The following is a 17,300-nucleotide window of genomic DNA, read 5'->3' on the forward strand; positions in this document are numbered from 1 at the left end:
GGACAATCTGTTCAGAAGCAGTTAGGAGACTTGGGTCAAATCCAGACTCTAAACACATACCTTGAATACAAGTGACTGGGATGGCCACCTTCGTAATAGTCAAACCCAGACACAGGCTGATGCCATTCCCCAGGCCTGGCCCCATAAGGAGGCTGTTGGTGGTCTGCCCTGGGGTTCTGCTGTGGCTGGGGGCTCCCACGGACGTCTTGCCATTGACGGAACCTCTCGCCGTTGTGCCAAGAGTGAGACCCAGGCCGATGATGTGCGGCTCTCTGAAGGCCTCGGCCTGGATCATGGGATGGTGCCGTGGGCCTCCCACGTGGCTGTGGTCGCCGCAGGGGAACCCAAGGTTCCATCCCTGAGCCTCTGAATTTCTCTCCTGTTTTGAGTCAGTTGGGTATCTATTTTATCTTCCTGCAGACAAAACATTATCATTATTTGAGGCTCATAGCGAAACATGATGGTCGATTAGGTTTTGTGGGAAAAGCACTTAGTGGTCCTCCAAATCTTCTAAAACACTGTTATAGGGATATCTGGAGAAAAATCTCAAGCGGATACATGACATAAACAGCAGCCGAGACAACTATATTGATGTTGATTTAAAAATTATAAAGTGTATTTGGAGCAATAATAGATGTGGGAGGTACGGGAGACAGACAACAGGAATAGATGAAGCTCCAAAACATTATCAAAGTATTCCAATTCAGTAAATGTTCATTTATTCCACCAGCAAATATTTATTCAACATTTACTATGCTCTCATAGAAATACAGCAGGCCTTAGACAGAGCTAGACCGGAGTTCAAATCCTAACTGTGCCAGTTATGAGCTAGTTAATTTGTTCAAGCCTGACTTTCCTTGTCCATAAAATGGGGGTTATAACAACTAGCTGGCAAGGTTACTGTCTGACTGAGAAACAACTTATGAGATGCTCAACTCACTGCCTGGTCTATGGTAATTGTTCAATAAATAGCAGTTAATGTTATCAAAGATTAGGGCAGTGTGAGTAGCTGAAGACATTTCCTAAACAAAAATAAGCTTAAATTGACCTCAAGAGACATCTTTTCTAAATCCTTAAATTCACTTCTTAGAAGAACTCGGCCTATAATATGGCTATGCCTGTCCCTCCTCCAGGGAAGCCAATGACACAAAAGTTTGGGATTGCTTCCGTGACCAAGGAGAGAGCCACGTCTCCGTCATCTTCCTGGCTGAGATGTTAAAAGCTAGAAGTCGCCCCAGCGTCAAACTGATTGGCCCCACTTATTCTTCAAAATGGGAACTAGCTCCAGAGGACAGATGGTCTTCCTTGCTCCTCTGGCCCCATCACAGAGGAGCAGCTGCATCCAGCCACCTCCAAAGGGAGACCACACACCAGACCTTCCTCCTGCTCAGAGAATACGTTAGCTCAGTCAGACGCTGTGTTTTTTCTCCCTAGGGAACTGTGTTAAGTTGAAAGATTCTGATGAAATCCACTTAACTTGTTCCCAGCCGAATATAAAAATGCACGTTAGAAAAAAGGGTCAAAGGGTACGTGTTGAAATTAAGACGTCACTCGGTTCAAATGCCATGGAGCCAGGGTCCACAGCTGTGAGCCAAGAGCTGTAAGCAGAACCTATCAGAAGATCAAGGTGCAGAAGTGTTTTCCATCCCAAGATCAATCACAGCTCAGGAAAACTTGCACCTTCCTTCCCGAGGCAGCTCTCTTCCTGGAAAAAGCCAGGTGCGATGAAAACCTTTTCCAGCAAATCCCACCAAAGGCCACATGCCCCAGACACAGTGAAAAGGTTGTGTGGGTCTTTCCTGAAGGCCCGTAGAACTCGACAGCATTTGGACACAAGAAAGCTCCACAAGAAGAAAGCCTCTCTCACCTTATCCCCAGGTATTTTCACTAGACAGCCCTCCCTGACTGCAAAGGCGTAATACCCAATCTCTTCGCCAAAATCACCTCCTTTTGTTGCCAAAAGCTATCTACTCCAGTACATTAGACCAGGTTATAATGAAGGACATCAAACAGAAAGCAACCAAGATACTCAAATGGAAGGCGTCACATCTTACAGGGACAAGTCACATTTTCACATTCCCTTAAAGGATCTTCCCCGGCCCTGGTTAGGGCAATTGCCTTTCCTAATCTGACAGCACAGCAAGCTCAGGTAGAAGAGAGAAAACAAGGGAGCTCGCGTTCCCACACACCTGCTCTGATGCCTTTTCTCCTTCCTTCAGCGCAGCTCCAGGAACCTGGCCCAAGAGTGTCTCCTCTCCTCATGGAGACTGTCAAAGTCCAGGTGCCACATCTACCAAGACTCACCTGGCCTGCAAATCGACAGCCAGTCAGTTACCTTTGCCACTGCCCGGCCTCCATGGAGCTGATTCACTGGGGCAAAGTGCAGCCCAGCCACGGCGTGTGGGGCAGGCCCGACTCGGTGTATTTGCTCAGAACCCTGTCAGAGGCTGCTGCTTCTGTTTGCCTGGCTGCGGGCTGAGCCAGGTTCGCTCCCATGTGAAAGCATCCAAACCCCATAGCAAACAAGGCGCAGTGAAAGCAGGGAGAGGAAATCCAGAAAGGCCTGAGGCAGCCTGGCCTGCTAAGAGCACCACCTTTGGGGCACGGACTCACTGGCTGGCTCTTACTTAACCCCTTGGTGTTGCAGTTTCTTCTTCTCCACAAGAGGAATTACAATACTTAGCTCATGAGGGTTATTATGAGGGTGAAATGTTGATGCCATGGCACATAAATAAGTATGCTGTATAAATAAGTGTTTTCCTTTCCAAAGAGATGAGCTATTTCTATTGGTTGAAGCAGGGGTACTTGGTGGGTTCTCAGGACCTGGCGTGTATGGTATGGGTTTTCCTCATTAAAATTTCTCTCCACTGGGTTCTGGTTGTGTGTCAAGCATGTTATCTAAAGGAAGGCAAATTTAAACACCCAATACTGAACTAAAGGCACTGAAAAGATTCTATTATAAGAAGAAAATGATTTCTTGCCTTTCAAAATACGTTCCTACAACGTTATTAAGGTAAACACAGAGAAGCTCATGTCCACTTTGGAATTAATACTTTAAAATTCAGCACCTCATCACGTGATACACTTTAAACTTAACACTGTTGTAGGTCAATTATATCTCAACAAAGCTGGGACAAAAATAAATAAATAAATAAAATGCAAGCTCTAAAAAGGGCCAGATAGTTTATTCTTTCTTCCAACAAACACTTACTTCGTCTCCATTATGTGCCAGGATTTGACCCATGTACACATGAAGGACAGAGTCTTTGCCTTCAAAAAGCTTGGAGCAAGTTAACGTCTCATGTTGTTACTAGTCCAGGGAGGACCATCATAGGCGAGTGTCATGGTTAGATAGGGGAATGTACCTAAACTGTAAGATTTTGTCTCAGCCCTCAGCCCTCAGCTGACACCTATTAAAAATATTCAGGAATTGTGTGAGCCAGTAGTAAAACCATTGGTAATATGAAATCCACCACGACAGGAATATTTACATAGAAACTGGCAAATGCTGCAAAGAAAGATGGTTATTGCTGTTTTCAGAGAACCAGTTTACCAGCATACTGATTACAACCCAAACCTCCTAGTCCCTAATTCAGTGTTCTCTCAACTACGGATTGTCATTCTGTGACTAGACTTCATTGCACATCTCTGCTTTAAACATCTAGCTCAGTTATTCCTAATGCTCCTTTTGTGACATCCCAAAGCATCTCTAATTATCTAAAGAGCTATGAAACTCCTCGAACACTCACCAACCAAAATTAATTTTAATTAGCTTTAATTATTTTATATAGACATATGGCATACAACACTTATATGGGTCATGGAATGAAATAGATCGCGGTGGGATCTCATCACTCCAAAAGGTTTGGGATTTATCAGTCCCTGCCTTCCCCAGCCCCACAGATCTAGAGTTACTAAGTCTTTCAACCTGGCAGCTCAATTCCGTCTGGTTTCTGACCACATATACCCAGCCTGACGATATATTAGCAGCTCAGCCCCACCAGGAGGTGAGCTAAAATTAGCCGTGCCCCCCATGTCCTGGATGCAGTGCCCCCCATGTCCCTGCATGCTCCCACGGGCTCCCTCCTGCCACAACAGCGACAGCCCTCCTCCTGCTTGATTCCTGCTCTGCATTTCAACTATCCACCATGACTGGAGCCCTGGTCACTTGCTAATTGATGTGAATTTCCTTTCCCAGCCGCTGTTCTCCTTTCCAAATGCCAGACCACTGATGAGGACCTTGCCTCAAACCTGTTTAACATCTGTCTACAAAAGGCTCATCCCCGCCAATGACGATGCTCGTCTCTACCCACCAGGTTAGTGTTGACGGATGTAAACACCCACCTAGATCCGGGTCAGATGGATCCGTGAGCACCATGACTTCATGACTGCAAGGAACAGCTCAGCAGCTGAAGCATCCCCCAGGCTTGACGCCATTCCTTCATGGAAAGTAAAAATTTAGAAAACAAACCAGAGGCCCAATATCAACAGATTCACAGTACTTATTTGTATAAGTCATGGGACTATGAATTATTCTTTTTTCCTTGCTTGTCCATATTTTCTAACGTTTCTACAATAAACGTACGTTATTTGACAAGACAAAATCAACTGTCATGTCAGGAAATAATTACGCACTCAAGTTGCTAAAATGGAGCAGTGACTCCCCAAAGCATCCAAGATTGGAGAGAAGATTCTGGAAATCATTCATTCACTCAACAAATGTTTATTGAACATCTACTATCTGCCCAGAATCGTCAGATGAATAAGGAATACACAAAGACAAATAACATGTAATCCCTGCCTAAAAGCGCTTTCAGTCCAGTGGAACAATAGATGTTCGACTATGCAATCACAGTGCAATGCCGTCGTATTCTAATGGATCGATCACTGATTGTTCTAATGGAAAGAAGCAAAAGGGAAGGTACAGGATTAGAAACGGGGAGACGCACTATCCGAGGTCATTCCATAAAACAAGCAGGACAGATGAATGTCTGAACTAGAGCAGTTGCAGAGGGATTGGACGAGAGGGGAGAGATAAAATATATATTATATTAATATGTATACATGTATACCTGTTTTATGTATGTTTGTAAAACAGGATCACCATGAAGTGATACCCTGTTGAATACAGGAAATGAAGAGGGAGAAGTGAAGGAGAATCCAAAGTTTTCAGGCTGTAGAGAGGACACCCCGCTGCTTTTTTTTTTTTTTTTTTAATAATAATCTTAAAAGAGAAGCCAGTTTGGTGGGGAAGATGATGACTTCCGTTTGGGACACGCTAATTGTGAGGGGCCTGTGGACAGAGGTTAAGTGTGGTCAATAAGCAGTTGGCTATGAGAGTCCGGAGCTCCAGAGACAGGCGTGAGGATGGAGATGCCGTGACAGAAGCCATAAGAAGCCTGGGTGGCACTGCCTAAGGAGAGCTTAGAATTAGAAGACAAGTCTTGGAAGGCGCTCTGAGGAATAGCAACGTGTAAGAGCTGGATATAGAAAGAGCAGGCTATGAAGATAAGAAGAGGGGCCAGAAAGTAGACCGAGAACCAGGAGAGGATGGTGTCCCAGGATCCACGGAAGGTAATGGCTTCAAAAACGGGAGCGTGGTCAAGCATGCCAAACTTAGCAGAACCACTGAGACAGGCAACAAGTGAAAGGGTTTTCCGCATCACTGGACTTAACAACTACGTAAGAGGTTTGATGAACACGAACAACTTCAGTGAAACCATGCTCAAGGGAGTGAGAAATTAGACACAGAAATCACAGAGACTTGAAAGGAAGGTAAAGGGGACTGCAAGTAAAATTACTCTTTCAGGAAGCTTGAGTATGAAGAAAAGGGGGCAAGAGCTGGGGCTCCCATGAGGCACTCAGGTTTGAAGAATTGGTTCACGGTGATCAAGACAAAAGAGAGTTCTACGCTGATCATCTGGAGATACAGAAAAGAACACAATGACTGAAGGAATACATCTCAAAAGAGGCTAGTCACACGAGATCCAGATGAAGCCTAGCTAAGAGGAAGGGCCCCCCTCTTTCCCTGAGAAAGGGATAAAGGAAGTGAAGATGGGCATAGATAGCGATAAGTCTGTACATACAGGGAGTGGATACTGAGAATTCTCTGTGGAATAGACTGCCAAGTTCTACTGGCTAGAGGGCAGGGTGAGCAGTGGTGAGAGATCTGAGAAACGTTATGAAAGTTTGAATCGGCCAGGAAGGAAAATGGGAGGGGCATTTAACTAGGAACACGTGCTCAGAGTAGCAAGTGGGCTGGAAAAGCAGCCGTTATTGGACACCTCGATGGACTCGAAACTCCTTGGGGCAGTTGACCATCTGTGCTTGGTTCCATGCTATACCCACAGTGCCTGGCACAGCACCTGACATATGACAAGGGCTCAATAAAGATTTCATATACGAATGAATGCACACCTGAAATTTAGAGCACCAACAGCCTAACCGTATGATTGCAGCCAGCAGTTGTCACATCCTGAGGACAGAGTTATGTTTGATAGGGAGTTTCTAGAGAAAGCATAAGAGCAGGCTGAGGCAGCGAGTGAAGACTGACTGGAGATTGACCGAAGTGATGTCCTGTGGGACATACATGAGACAAAAACAGACAAATTATCTGCGTGCCTTGTTAAACCGAGGTCCCTTCGTATACCGAAAAGACACACTCCAATAGGACAGTGGAAGGAAAACACTAAATCACCATTTTTAAATAAAAACTTTTAGCCAAAGTGGGAATGACCAGGTAATGTCTACACCTGCATTTCCAACATCTGATACATTGAGGCCCTTTTTAGTCAGCAGTCAGCTCACATCTCTGACTCCGAGAAGGAGTCGAGGAGTGAAGGTTTAATATTGAGCAGACTCTCGACTCCGGCAAAGGCACCACGTGGAGCCAGCCTGGGAGAGATGGGGCTCGTGGCCTCGGCCAGGGATTGGCTGCCAAGGCTTTGACCCCCTCCTTCAGGTAAGCCGGGTGTCAGACAAGATGCAGAGTGGCCTGGCCACTCAGCAGTCCAGTTATCAGGAAGGACGTGTGCCAGGAAAACATGGTCCGAGGGCCAGAGACAATTAGCCTGGCACAGGCGCCAGACGCTGCCTGTGCCAATCCTGAAACTGTTGCTCTTGGCACCATTTCCGCAGTGAAGGCTTGAGCACAATGCAGTTCCCTACAGGACTGAGGAATCCTGTGTGTGAGCTCTGACCAATTGGCTCCTTTACGTGCCACCTACCTGGCTGCCTACAAACCTGCCCTCCCGGAAGCCACCTCTGCTGCCAAGACCTAGAGAAGCAACATGTCACTCAAGAAGAAGGACCTCTACGGTCTTCACCCTCCCATTTTAATGATGCCCCGTGAACCAAGGTGACTGAGGCGGCAGAGGGATGCAGCCGTCACCACTGACCTCACATCAAGCCACAGCGGGCAGAGGTGACACACACCCACTAAATGAAACAAAGGGCTCGAATGCACTTGGAGTATTTGCCAAGCCCCCAAGGCCAATAGGACATACATTCCCCAGAGGAGCTGTACCACTTATGGCTCCGGACAAGGCTGCCCAGGCGTGAATCTCAGCTCCATTACCTGCTGGCTGCGTGAACTTGGGCAAGTTATTCTGTACCCCCTTTTCTTCGTCTGTAAGATGGGGATAATAATAGAACCTACCTCACATCACAGAGTTATTATAAGTGTATAATTAGATGAAAGACCCACAAAGCACTTGGCATATAGTAAATGCTCAATAAATGTTAACTATTATACTTTCTCTGGAAATGCTATAAAGTGCCTAGGAAGTGATCTACACAGGTCACCAGACAGGGATTAACTGAGTACCCATTACTGCTTTGAAATCCACAACTCCTCTTTGACACTTAACCCAGGGCCCCCACGGAATCATGAGATCAGGGGAACATAGGGAATCTATATGAAACAAGTACATAGAGGGAGGGATAAAGGATGGGTTAAGGCAGGGGTGGCCAAACTTTTTTCAACGTTTTTCACCAAGGGCCGTATGCGGTAAAATACACAAACAGCCGGGCCACTCACTCGAGGTGAAGGACGTATTGCCTCACCTGGTTTATTTAAGTAAACTAAATATATTTTTGGAATTTGCTGCAGGCCGATTAAAAATGGATTGCGGGCGGCAGTTGGCCCGCGGGCCGCAGTTTGGACACCCCTGGGTTAAGGTAAGAACACCAGAATTAGGAAATGCAGCCCAATGCTTCTCACCCTGGAGTACTTGCAACCCCAGGGACAATGCAGGATGCCATAGGACAAGCACTAATTTTATCGTACACGCATTCGTAAAGTACATTTTTAATTTTAAACAAACACAAACATTATGTTATTGAATAGTATGGAATCAAATTCAAATGTGTGTTAATTTTTACAATGAAGCATGAGGCGTCCAAGAAATGTCATACCTGTGGTGGGGCAGATGCACACACATACCTACACATACCTGCACCCCAAAGTCTCTCCCTGCCACGTGGTGGAAATGTTTGACAGACACTTTCTGAACAAGAGCAGATATTCAGACACATAACTGACGAGCTGGAAAGAATCCATCCCTGGAGGTGACAGTGGCTAAGCCCGGGAGACTCGCTCGCACCCCGCTCTTTCATTGACAGACCCAACAGAACCCCAAGCTCTCTACGGATGGATACAAATCCTCTATTGTGGAAGGCTCTGTTGGGTACACAGGAGTCCAGGGACTCCCTTGGCTTACCTGGCACAGTGTGAAAGCACACACGGATTTTAGTGGCACTGGCATCCCTGCTCTCTTGGTCTGGAACACGTGACTGCAGATAGGTGACATCTCCAGGAGTGCTGTTCTAACGCTGAAGTTAGCACGTGAAGGTCATTTCCATAGGAGCCACTTAGGGTGCCAGAAAACAAAGTTCAAAGGTCAGTTCCTGGAGGACACTGAAGGGCACAACAAGATGATGATGTAGTTTCTCTTCTAAGCATAAATGTCTGCAGCCATCACGAGATGGCCAAAGTTCATTATTTTGGGGGAGCATTCCATAAATGAACATTAGAGACTCTGCTGAGTAAACACTTACTGCCTGTCCCGACATTGCTTCTGTGATGTGATTTCCATGCAAGCTTCCTAAGAAGATTTCCTTTTTCACTAAGGATGCAATACTTTCTATGCTTCGTGACATTATGACACTAACATACTATGTCCTACTGCTGGTCCAAATGTCATTCATTGAATGAATGATGTCACTACATGAATCTGACTGGGGAATATATAGCCTTACCCCTGGAGTAAAAAAACAAAACAAAACAAAAAATTATTTTATTTAACAAATAATGTTTTAGACAAACATTAATCTTTTATTCATTGTAATACAAATATTTTCTCCTGTATGAGCTGATTCTCCGTAGTTTCTCAAATAACGCTACTAAGCCCCAGGGTTATGCAGAGGGATACAAAACAGTCCCCTTTCTTATTTAATAACCAAGAAATGGTGAGAAACTGAGTAATTCACACATACTGAGGGCGCACTAGGTGCCAAGCTCCTTTGGGGTGTTGACTACAGGCTACTGTAAGTGACCAAGGTGAGGTTGTTCCTTATCCTCTTGGAGTTTACTGCCTAATGTGCCTAATGGAGACGCAGACACGCTAACAGGAGATTCCAATGCTCAGTGATGGCAGAGGAGGCAGTAAGAAACAGATAACACACACAAAAAAAAAGGTGCCAAATTCGTGAGAGAAGGAAGCCCAGCAGAAAGATGTCTCCACTGAGACCCGAAGGATATGAGTGCATTTGCTTAGAAGGAGGAGAGGAGAGCAAGAGAGAATGTGTTTCCAGGGAAAGGACGGATACCCCAGAGGCTCAGAGGTGTAGGAGGCCTGTGCCGTGAGCACATCATCAGGGGGTTTTATGTTCAGAGCCTAGAATGCAAACAGAAGTTGCTACAGACTGAATGTCTCTGTCCCCCTCAAATTCATACATTGAAACCTAATCCCTAATGTGACAGTATTAGGAGGTAGGGCCTTTGGGAGGTGACTGGGTCCTGAGGGCAGAGCCCTCCTGAGTGGGATTAGTGCCCTTATACAAGAGGCCCCCGAGAGCTCCCTCACCCCTCCTGCTATGCGAGGAGACGGCTGTCCATAAACCCAGAAGCAAGCCCTCACCAGACACACAATCTGCCAGCAACTTGATCGTGGACTTCCAGTCTCCAGAACTGTGAGACATAAATGTCTGTTGTTTATCAGCCATCCAGTCTGTGGTGTTATGTCAAAACAGCGCAAATGGTCTAAGACAGAGATGCTGAGAACTGACACTGAAGAGACTGTCCCAGCCGCCTCAGCCAGCCCCGTAGAGCAGAGCGTAGCCCCAGAGCTCCTCACTACCTAGATCGTTTGCACACAATATGGCAAACACGTGCTATTTTTGCCTGCCCCGCATCCGATCCTCTGACTTCTGCTAATAAATCATCCATTTCCCTGTCCCCTCTCAGTTTGTACAGCATGCCTGGGACTGATCCCATCGCTCGTTCTCATAATGGACTCAAAATTCATACTTGGACAGGAAGAGTCTTGCAGCTCCCTGACCACAGTGATTAATTCGGCAGTTGGCATATGTTTAGGGACGTGTCCAAGAGGCATGCTTCCAGAGCTTATGCTTGAACTACTGGGAAAGAAGCGTGCTTCCCACTGGGCTGACTGACACAGAATAGCAACCTGGAGCTGCAGGCAGCTATCTGTCCACCATTCGGCCGCTCAATAATAGTTTTCTGAATAACGGTTATGTGCTCACGCTGTTGTAGGCATTAGACATACAGAAAAAAAAAAAGACATAATTCTATTTCTTAGGTTTTCAACATCAACTTGAAAGGTAAATAAAATAAACAAATCGCTGAAATAAAATATGATAAATGTTACATAGATTATTTTATGATCAGGGAAGGGCAGCCAACTCAGGAAGGCTTTCTGGGGGAGAAAACACTCGTTGAACCTTGTTGGATAATTAGGACTTACGCGCGTGAACTGGGGCATTGGGGTGGTTCCAGAAAAGGAATCAGTGAGTGCACACGCACAGAGGGTCAGCTGGGCAGGTTCCAAGGGACCCACCGCATCCAGTCAGACTGGAGGGTAACTCCCATGCGGGGGAGTGAGAGAAAGGAAGGCACATGGCCATTTTGGGGGTAGTTTTGCTGAAGACTATGAGAGGCTTCTAAAAGATTCAAAGCAAATAAGTGAAACCATCGCGTTGGCATTTTAGAAAAGCACACAAGTCACAATGTGGAGAATGGCTTGGGGAATGCCAGACTACAGGCAGGGTGAGCCTTAAGAGGCATTTGCCACCATTCGCCTTTTTTAATACAGGCCAATCTAGAGCACTGGTGGAGGGGGAAAGGTGAGCAGGGGCTGGGTGTCAGAGTCAAGAGAGAACACGGAAGCAGAATAAGTGGGGTGCCGAGGTTAATTGGATTTACGCACCTCTGGCCTGGTGATGGTGGACGGTGATGTCCCCGATCAAAACTGAAACACAAAAAAAAAAAAAAACTGAAACGCATTCTACCGGAAGAAGTACGTTTTGTGAAGGAAGGTAAATGCAGGTTGGGCCACGGTAAGTTGAGTTGCCTGCAGGACAAGGTACTGGAGATGTCTCCAGCAGTGAATAGGAGCTCCTCAGAAAAGTCTGCCGGGACTTACATTTGTGATGGGTGGCGTCCCCCTATTCAAACATTGCTTCTTTCCTGAAGATTTGTATGTGCTTTGATTTAGGTATTATCAGCACACACGTCGTCATTCAACTCATGGGTGTGGATGAGATTCAAGGAGGAACACAGACTTCAAAATAAGAAAATAATAGCTCCCAGTAAAAGGCAGAGACAAAGAAGTTCATGAAGACTGAGAAGGCAGTTGGAACCGCATCAAGAAAGCCAAGGAAGGAGTGTCAAGACAGAGGAAGAGGTAAAGAGGAGAGATACAGCAAGAGATCAAGTTATATAAGAACTTGAAAGAGTCCACCGGATTCCACGGGGTTGGTGGAATGGCCAGAGAAGGGACAGGACAGTAAGGAGTGACCGAGAGTCGTTACTGCTCATTGGCTGGTTCATTGGTTCGTTGGTTGGTTGGTTGGTTGGCTGGTATAAAATGGGAGACACTCAAACACATCGACCTATGGTGGAAAGCCAGTTAGAGGAGAGACTGAAGAGATGAGAAATAAATGAAGTGAGTGATGGATGTGGTCCCTCAGGAGGCCAGTGGGGGAATGGAGTTCACAGCTCAAGAGAAGGGATTACTTGGAGGTTAGGAAAAGCACTTCTGCCACGAGAAGGGAGGGAGGCAGCGAGGGATGTACGCGGATAAGTTTGGGATCTGCCAAGGCCAAACTGCTGGGGAAAAAGTATGCATACCAATTATATTGAAGAAACTGATTTTATCCATCACGCATTCAAACATGTCAATGAGACTCTCACCGCTTCCAAAGCCAAAGATGACGAGCTGATGGTAATGAATGTTAGGAAGCTGAGAAAGTACTACACAGTCACCCATGGTGGGTATTTTCTGGGTTTTTTTGTTTGTTTGTTTGTATTTTCTATTCTATTTGAAACCACAGCCTGGTTTATTTTTGACTCAGTTTAATGTCTTTCAAGCTGTAGCCGGTGGGTCCTACTTATTTCAAGCAATTTTCATTTTCCTTCTTGTCAGGCTTTTGTGTCTTTGCCCCTCCAAAATCAGCAGCTGTTGGAAAGGTACTTATGCCAATCAATAACCATTTGAAAATAGAAACTCAGATATGGTAAGATGAGTCTGTGTGGAATTGCTACCTTTAAGACATCTTTCTCGGAAGCAACCTTTCCTCCTACCGATATCATATTGTAAGTGGGCCCATCCAGGAGGATATTTCAAGTTTCTGTTACAGAAAAGCGCAATTTGATAAAGCCTGGTTGGTGACATGTGAGGACCATTTCATACATAAAGTACCCATTTCCAAATTCAGTGCTGTGTGGAAAGCTGTTCAGCAAGGGAAAAACTCACTCTAGGTGAGAGATCAATTACTGAAGGGGTTATCTTTTCCAACCCTTTCATTGTATAGCACATAAACTGAAGCCCAGAAGGCCATGTGTTTAACTGGGATCAAGGCCAGGACCCAAATCCACGTCTCCTGACCCACCACCCACTATTCATTCCTCCTCTCATCACAGCTGTTTTTCCTGCTGTGCAGCAAACGCTGCAGGGCCGGGGACCTCTTCCATCTTGTTGACTTAGGTATCCCCCGCATAGAGGTGACAATCAAAAGTATGTTAGTAGGTTAACCGCACTCGAGGTGGATCCCTGTTAGTCATTTATGAGGTTTCTTACAGAGCTGAACATCAGAGCAAAAGGTTCAACAGAAAGAAAAAAAATCACCAGCCCATAAACTCATGGTTTATGAACTCTGACAACCCCAGAACTCCCGATGTGACTTCCAGGGTGGAAGCCTTTGGAACAGCAGCTGTAGGGCCACCTCTTGCTACAGGGACCTGTGCCAGGATTTCATTGCTCCTTGGGTTGGCAGGAATCACACCCCTAGTCATCTAGGGAACAGAAGTTTCCACATTGCCTCTAAGGCAGCTTTAACCAACTTGAATCCTCCCTTAAAATATTTAACAGGCTCTCTCCTCTCCCCCAAACACTATAACTGCTAAGCCTCCTTTCATCTACCCATAATCGAACCTGCCTAAAATTTTCATGAAAATTGAAGTCGCATGTCCTTTTGCACATTCGCCATGCATTCCATCCTACAGGGGACAGCCCCTGCCAGAGGATGCAGGGACTTCAAGGAGTTAGGGTTTGAAAGTGGCATTAGCCACAGTTGAAGTTTGTTTTTTCAAACAAGACCCTGTGAGGTTCTTCGTTTTGCTGGAAACCATGTGCCAGCTCGATCCTTTCTACTCTGGTTGAGACCAAATGCTTCTCAAATAAATCAGCTAGAAGGGTTTCTAATGGGAATTGTATTCCCTCTTAGGGTTCTTCAGTTTGGGCTCGATTTGGGTTAATTGGTTAAGGGTGAAAATAAGTACTTACATCTTTTGCCCCTAAAGCAGGAGTGGCTGCTGCTGCTTCTGTTCAATCCCGTCATGACTGCCTGCTGTTACTCACAGCTGGCAGACACCGTAAACTGTCATGCCACGTCAGCTCCCCAGAACCTTCCTGCTTCAGTAATAGTTTCCCAACGGAGTGGTTTTGTGTGTAGGTCCTGAGGCTGGAAACATGATCCGACCACCATACTAAGAAGGTCTGAGGTAAAAAGGCCACTACCTGAGGTCACAGAAAGAAACCACACAGAACACTTTGTGTGACTAAGTAAGAATTCCAAGGACTTCCAAGTAGTATATTTATGTTCTAAATAATCATGACAGTAAATTAATAACTGACCAAGGAAATTGGGATTAGAAGTCAAAAAAGTAAAATTTAGAGACTTTAATCAGCATTATACATATTAGTTCATTAAAAAATGATGAGCTTGAAGCGGCAAAAAACTGAAAAAGGGAATGCTCATCAATAGGGAAATGGTTGAATAGATTGAGATATTTATGTCATGGACTATCAGGATATCTAATAAATGATAAATTTAATAAATTACAGCTACATCAGTTGACTTGGAGGGGTTTCTATAGCTTATTATTGAGAGAGAAAAAGTATATTATCCCATTTGGGGTTGCTATGACATATTATCAAGAGAAAAAGTATATTATCCCATATGCTATTATATATGTATATAATAACATGGTTATACACAAGTGTTTATGTATCTGTATAGAAAAAGTATGTAAAAAATACATACCTAGCAATCAATAATACTTCCTTTATCTAAGGGAGAGAATGTGCAAGAGCAATGGGTGGGGGTAAAAGTAAATTTTTTAAAGGTACACAATAAAACAGCATTTATTACATTCTATCCCAGATAAAATTATCTGTATGTGAATGGTGTCCGTGCTTAAAAAGAAGTGTAAGTTTATAAAAGTGTTCATTAGATAGCTGAAGGTGGTGGGATTCCAGATAAATTCTATTTTATTCTCTATAATTTTATGTATATTTCAATTTTTTGCAAGGAAAAAAATGTACTTATGTAATCAGTAGAAACAATAAACCTGTTTGTACAAATTGTTGACAAGTGAAAACTTGCCTGAATTTGTATGCTTCTGAGTCTGTCTCCTGAATCCTAAATAGATTTGGGTTTCTCCTGTGTGATCCAAATACACTCAAGAATTCTAAAGATGTTCTCGTGCTTATCAAGAATGGACAAGCCATGCCAAAGAGAAATATAAAACACTCTTCCAGCCCAGACTTCACACAGCTCTCCTCTCCTCTGAGATTGATGTCAGAGGCAGGTCACATCTCCACGCGTTTCTGTGATGTGTGGTGCAGAAGGGAGGGCCCCCAGCTCTTGGCGGCACAGAGATGGTGCTGACAGTGCCGTTCAACCCAGACTGTCTCAGGTAATCCTCTAGAGGTGCCTCAGAAATCATCTGGGAAAGCGCCGATGGAGGAAAAGAAGAAGGGAGTCGGAATGGACCGACCCATCCCAGTTATTTCAGCGACAGAAATTGAGAAATAGCATTTACTGATCAATGACCAAAGAACCAACAGAAAGAGAAACGTTTTTTACATAATTAGAACATGGGAATGATCACTATGCTGTCACTGGCCACATTTTCTGAATGAAAATGAAGTGAGATGTATGAATGGACTTGGACGTGAAATTCTCTTACTCCTACTGACAACAACACAAGTTGATTTTTTTAAATTGGGGCAATCATAGAAAATTCAAGATAGCCTGTCACCATAAGGGCTATGTACCAAGTAGATATGTACCATGTATGAATCACAGGGCATAGGTTTTATGTGTATTCACTACCCTGGATTGGGACACGCTCTCAATTTTAAATGTTAAATGGGGAAAAGACCTGATTTGGGTAAAATTTCTGAATTGTAGAACTGTTTTAAAAATAATTTTTTAAAAAGAAATGTTGTTCTTTTACTTTCAACTACAAAAATAATCCAAAGTAGAGTTCCAAGATTTTTTATCCTAAAAGAATCTTTAATTCAACCCATCATTTTAGGTAGTTATAATTAGAGATTCAGAGAGGTTAAGAAACTTGCCCAAGGTCACACCGCAGAACTTAGGGCTCTAGCTCTCAGAGATCACCTCACAACATCGTGCTATAAATATTAAGACTAGATCCTGCCTGACCTTACTTGTCATAACTGAAGAAGACACTCATAATTACCATATTCTTGCTTTGTATGCAAAAAGCACATCCTTCGATTTATGCAAGGAATAGCTAAATATGACCTGAATTTGTCATCTTGTCTTATGATTAGTTTACTCTCCTTTATCTCATTAATAATCACTCAACTACATGAAGTGAACATATCCATAAAGAGCAGATGTAAATAAACGGCAAATGTGTGCTGTCAGTAGCAAATGTTATGACAGATCAAGAGAGGTAGGTAAACTGAAGGTAATTTTGAGAGGGGTGAGAAAATAAATCAGTGCAAAAAGGAGTAGGAAAAAATATTCAAAAGATGAGGTTTCCTATCCAAGAACACTTCTACTATTAAGGCCATTATTGACAATATTGGGCCTTAGTTTCCATGGGAAGCATGACCTCGATCCAAAGATAATTTAACAGTCTCATTTTCCACACGTTCCTCTTACTTAAAGAGAGACAGATTTGGAAAATGTGCCAAAAGCATACATCCATCTATTCATAAGCCTGCATTTTCCTTGACTCAGACATCTTGGGTAAATTGAAGAAGTTACTAAACTCATCTGTATGAAACTAAACAACTGAATAAAAAGTGGAAAACACAGTAACTGCTATAGGTTCCCAAATACATACTTTTTGGATCTCATAGACACGCACTTTCCAATATCATCATCAGACTGAAGATATTAGGTCAGGTTTCGCTAACCAAAACCCATGGCAGAAAACAAGTACAAATGCTTCTTCCTGAAAGAATTTTAAGTTCCATCTCTTAAACTAAATTATTTCTATACAACAGACCAAAAGTCTCACAATTACCCACAAGACAGAATCAGTGACGGGAAAGCATCTTGAACTCCCCAGGAAAGATTATGCAAAAGGTGTAAAGCCCATTTTTGAGCAGAGGCAAAACATCACAACACTTATGTGCATGCGCGCTGAAGCCACACTGCCAGACTGGGGTCCTGGCTCTACCCCTCTCTAGCTCCATTGATGTCGGGTAAATCCCTAAATCTCTTCTCAGTTTCCTTATCTCTAAAGTGGGCCTAATAGTAACTATCTCAGGGGTTGCAAAGAATAACTGAATCAT

General features: G+C 44.1%; 2 protein-coding genes across 2 annotated transcripts in view; both read right to left on the reverse strand.

Moving 5' to 3' along the window:
- SEC16B (SEC16 homolog B, endoplasmic reticulum export factor) overlaps positions 1-386 on the reverse strand; it is a 32,791-nt gene extending 32,405 nt beyond the window's left edge. Inside the window, exon 1 of the mRNA XM_033093038.1 lies at positions 61-386. Coding sequence (XP_032948929.1) covers positions 61-356 — 296 coding nt within the window. The 5' untranslated portion in view covers positions 357-386. The remainder of the gene's footprint in view (positions 1-60) is intronic.
- Positions 387-4,344: 3,958 nt separating this feature from the next.
- LOC117014365 (quinone oxidoreductase-like protein 2) overlaps positions 4,345-17,300 on the reverse strand; it is a 44,840-nt gene continuing 31,884 nt past the window's right edge. Inside the window, exons 10-11 of the transcript XR_004421501.1 lie at positions 8,721-8,870; positions 4,345-4,439 (exon numbers count right to left, since the gene is read on the reverse strand). The gene's annotated coding sequence lies outside the window, so the exon portion shown is untranslated. The remainder of the gene's footprint in view (positions 4,440-8,720; positions 8,871-17,300) is intronic.

The sequence above is a fragment of the Rhinolophus ferrumequinum genome, chromosome 22 (assembly GCF_004115265.2).
Source record: "Rhinolophus ferrumequinum isolate MPI-CBG mRhiFer1 chromosome 22, mRhiFer1_v1.p, whole genome shotgun sequence".
Taxonomy (NCBI): domain Eukaryota; kingdom Metazoa; phylum Chordata; class Mammalia; order Chiroptera; family Rhinolophidae; genus Rhinolophus; species Rhinolophus ferrumequinum.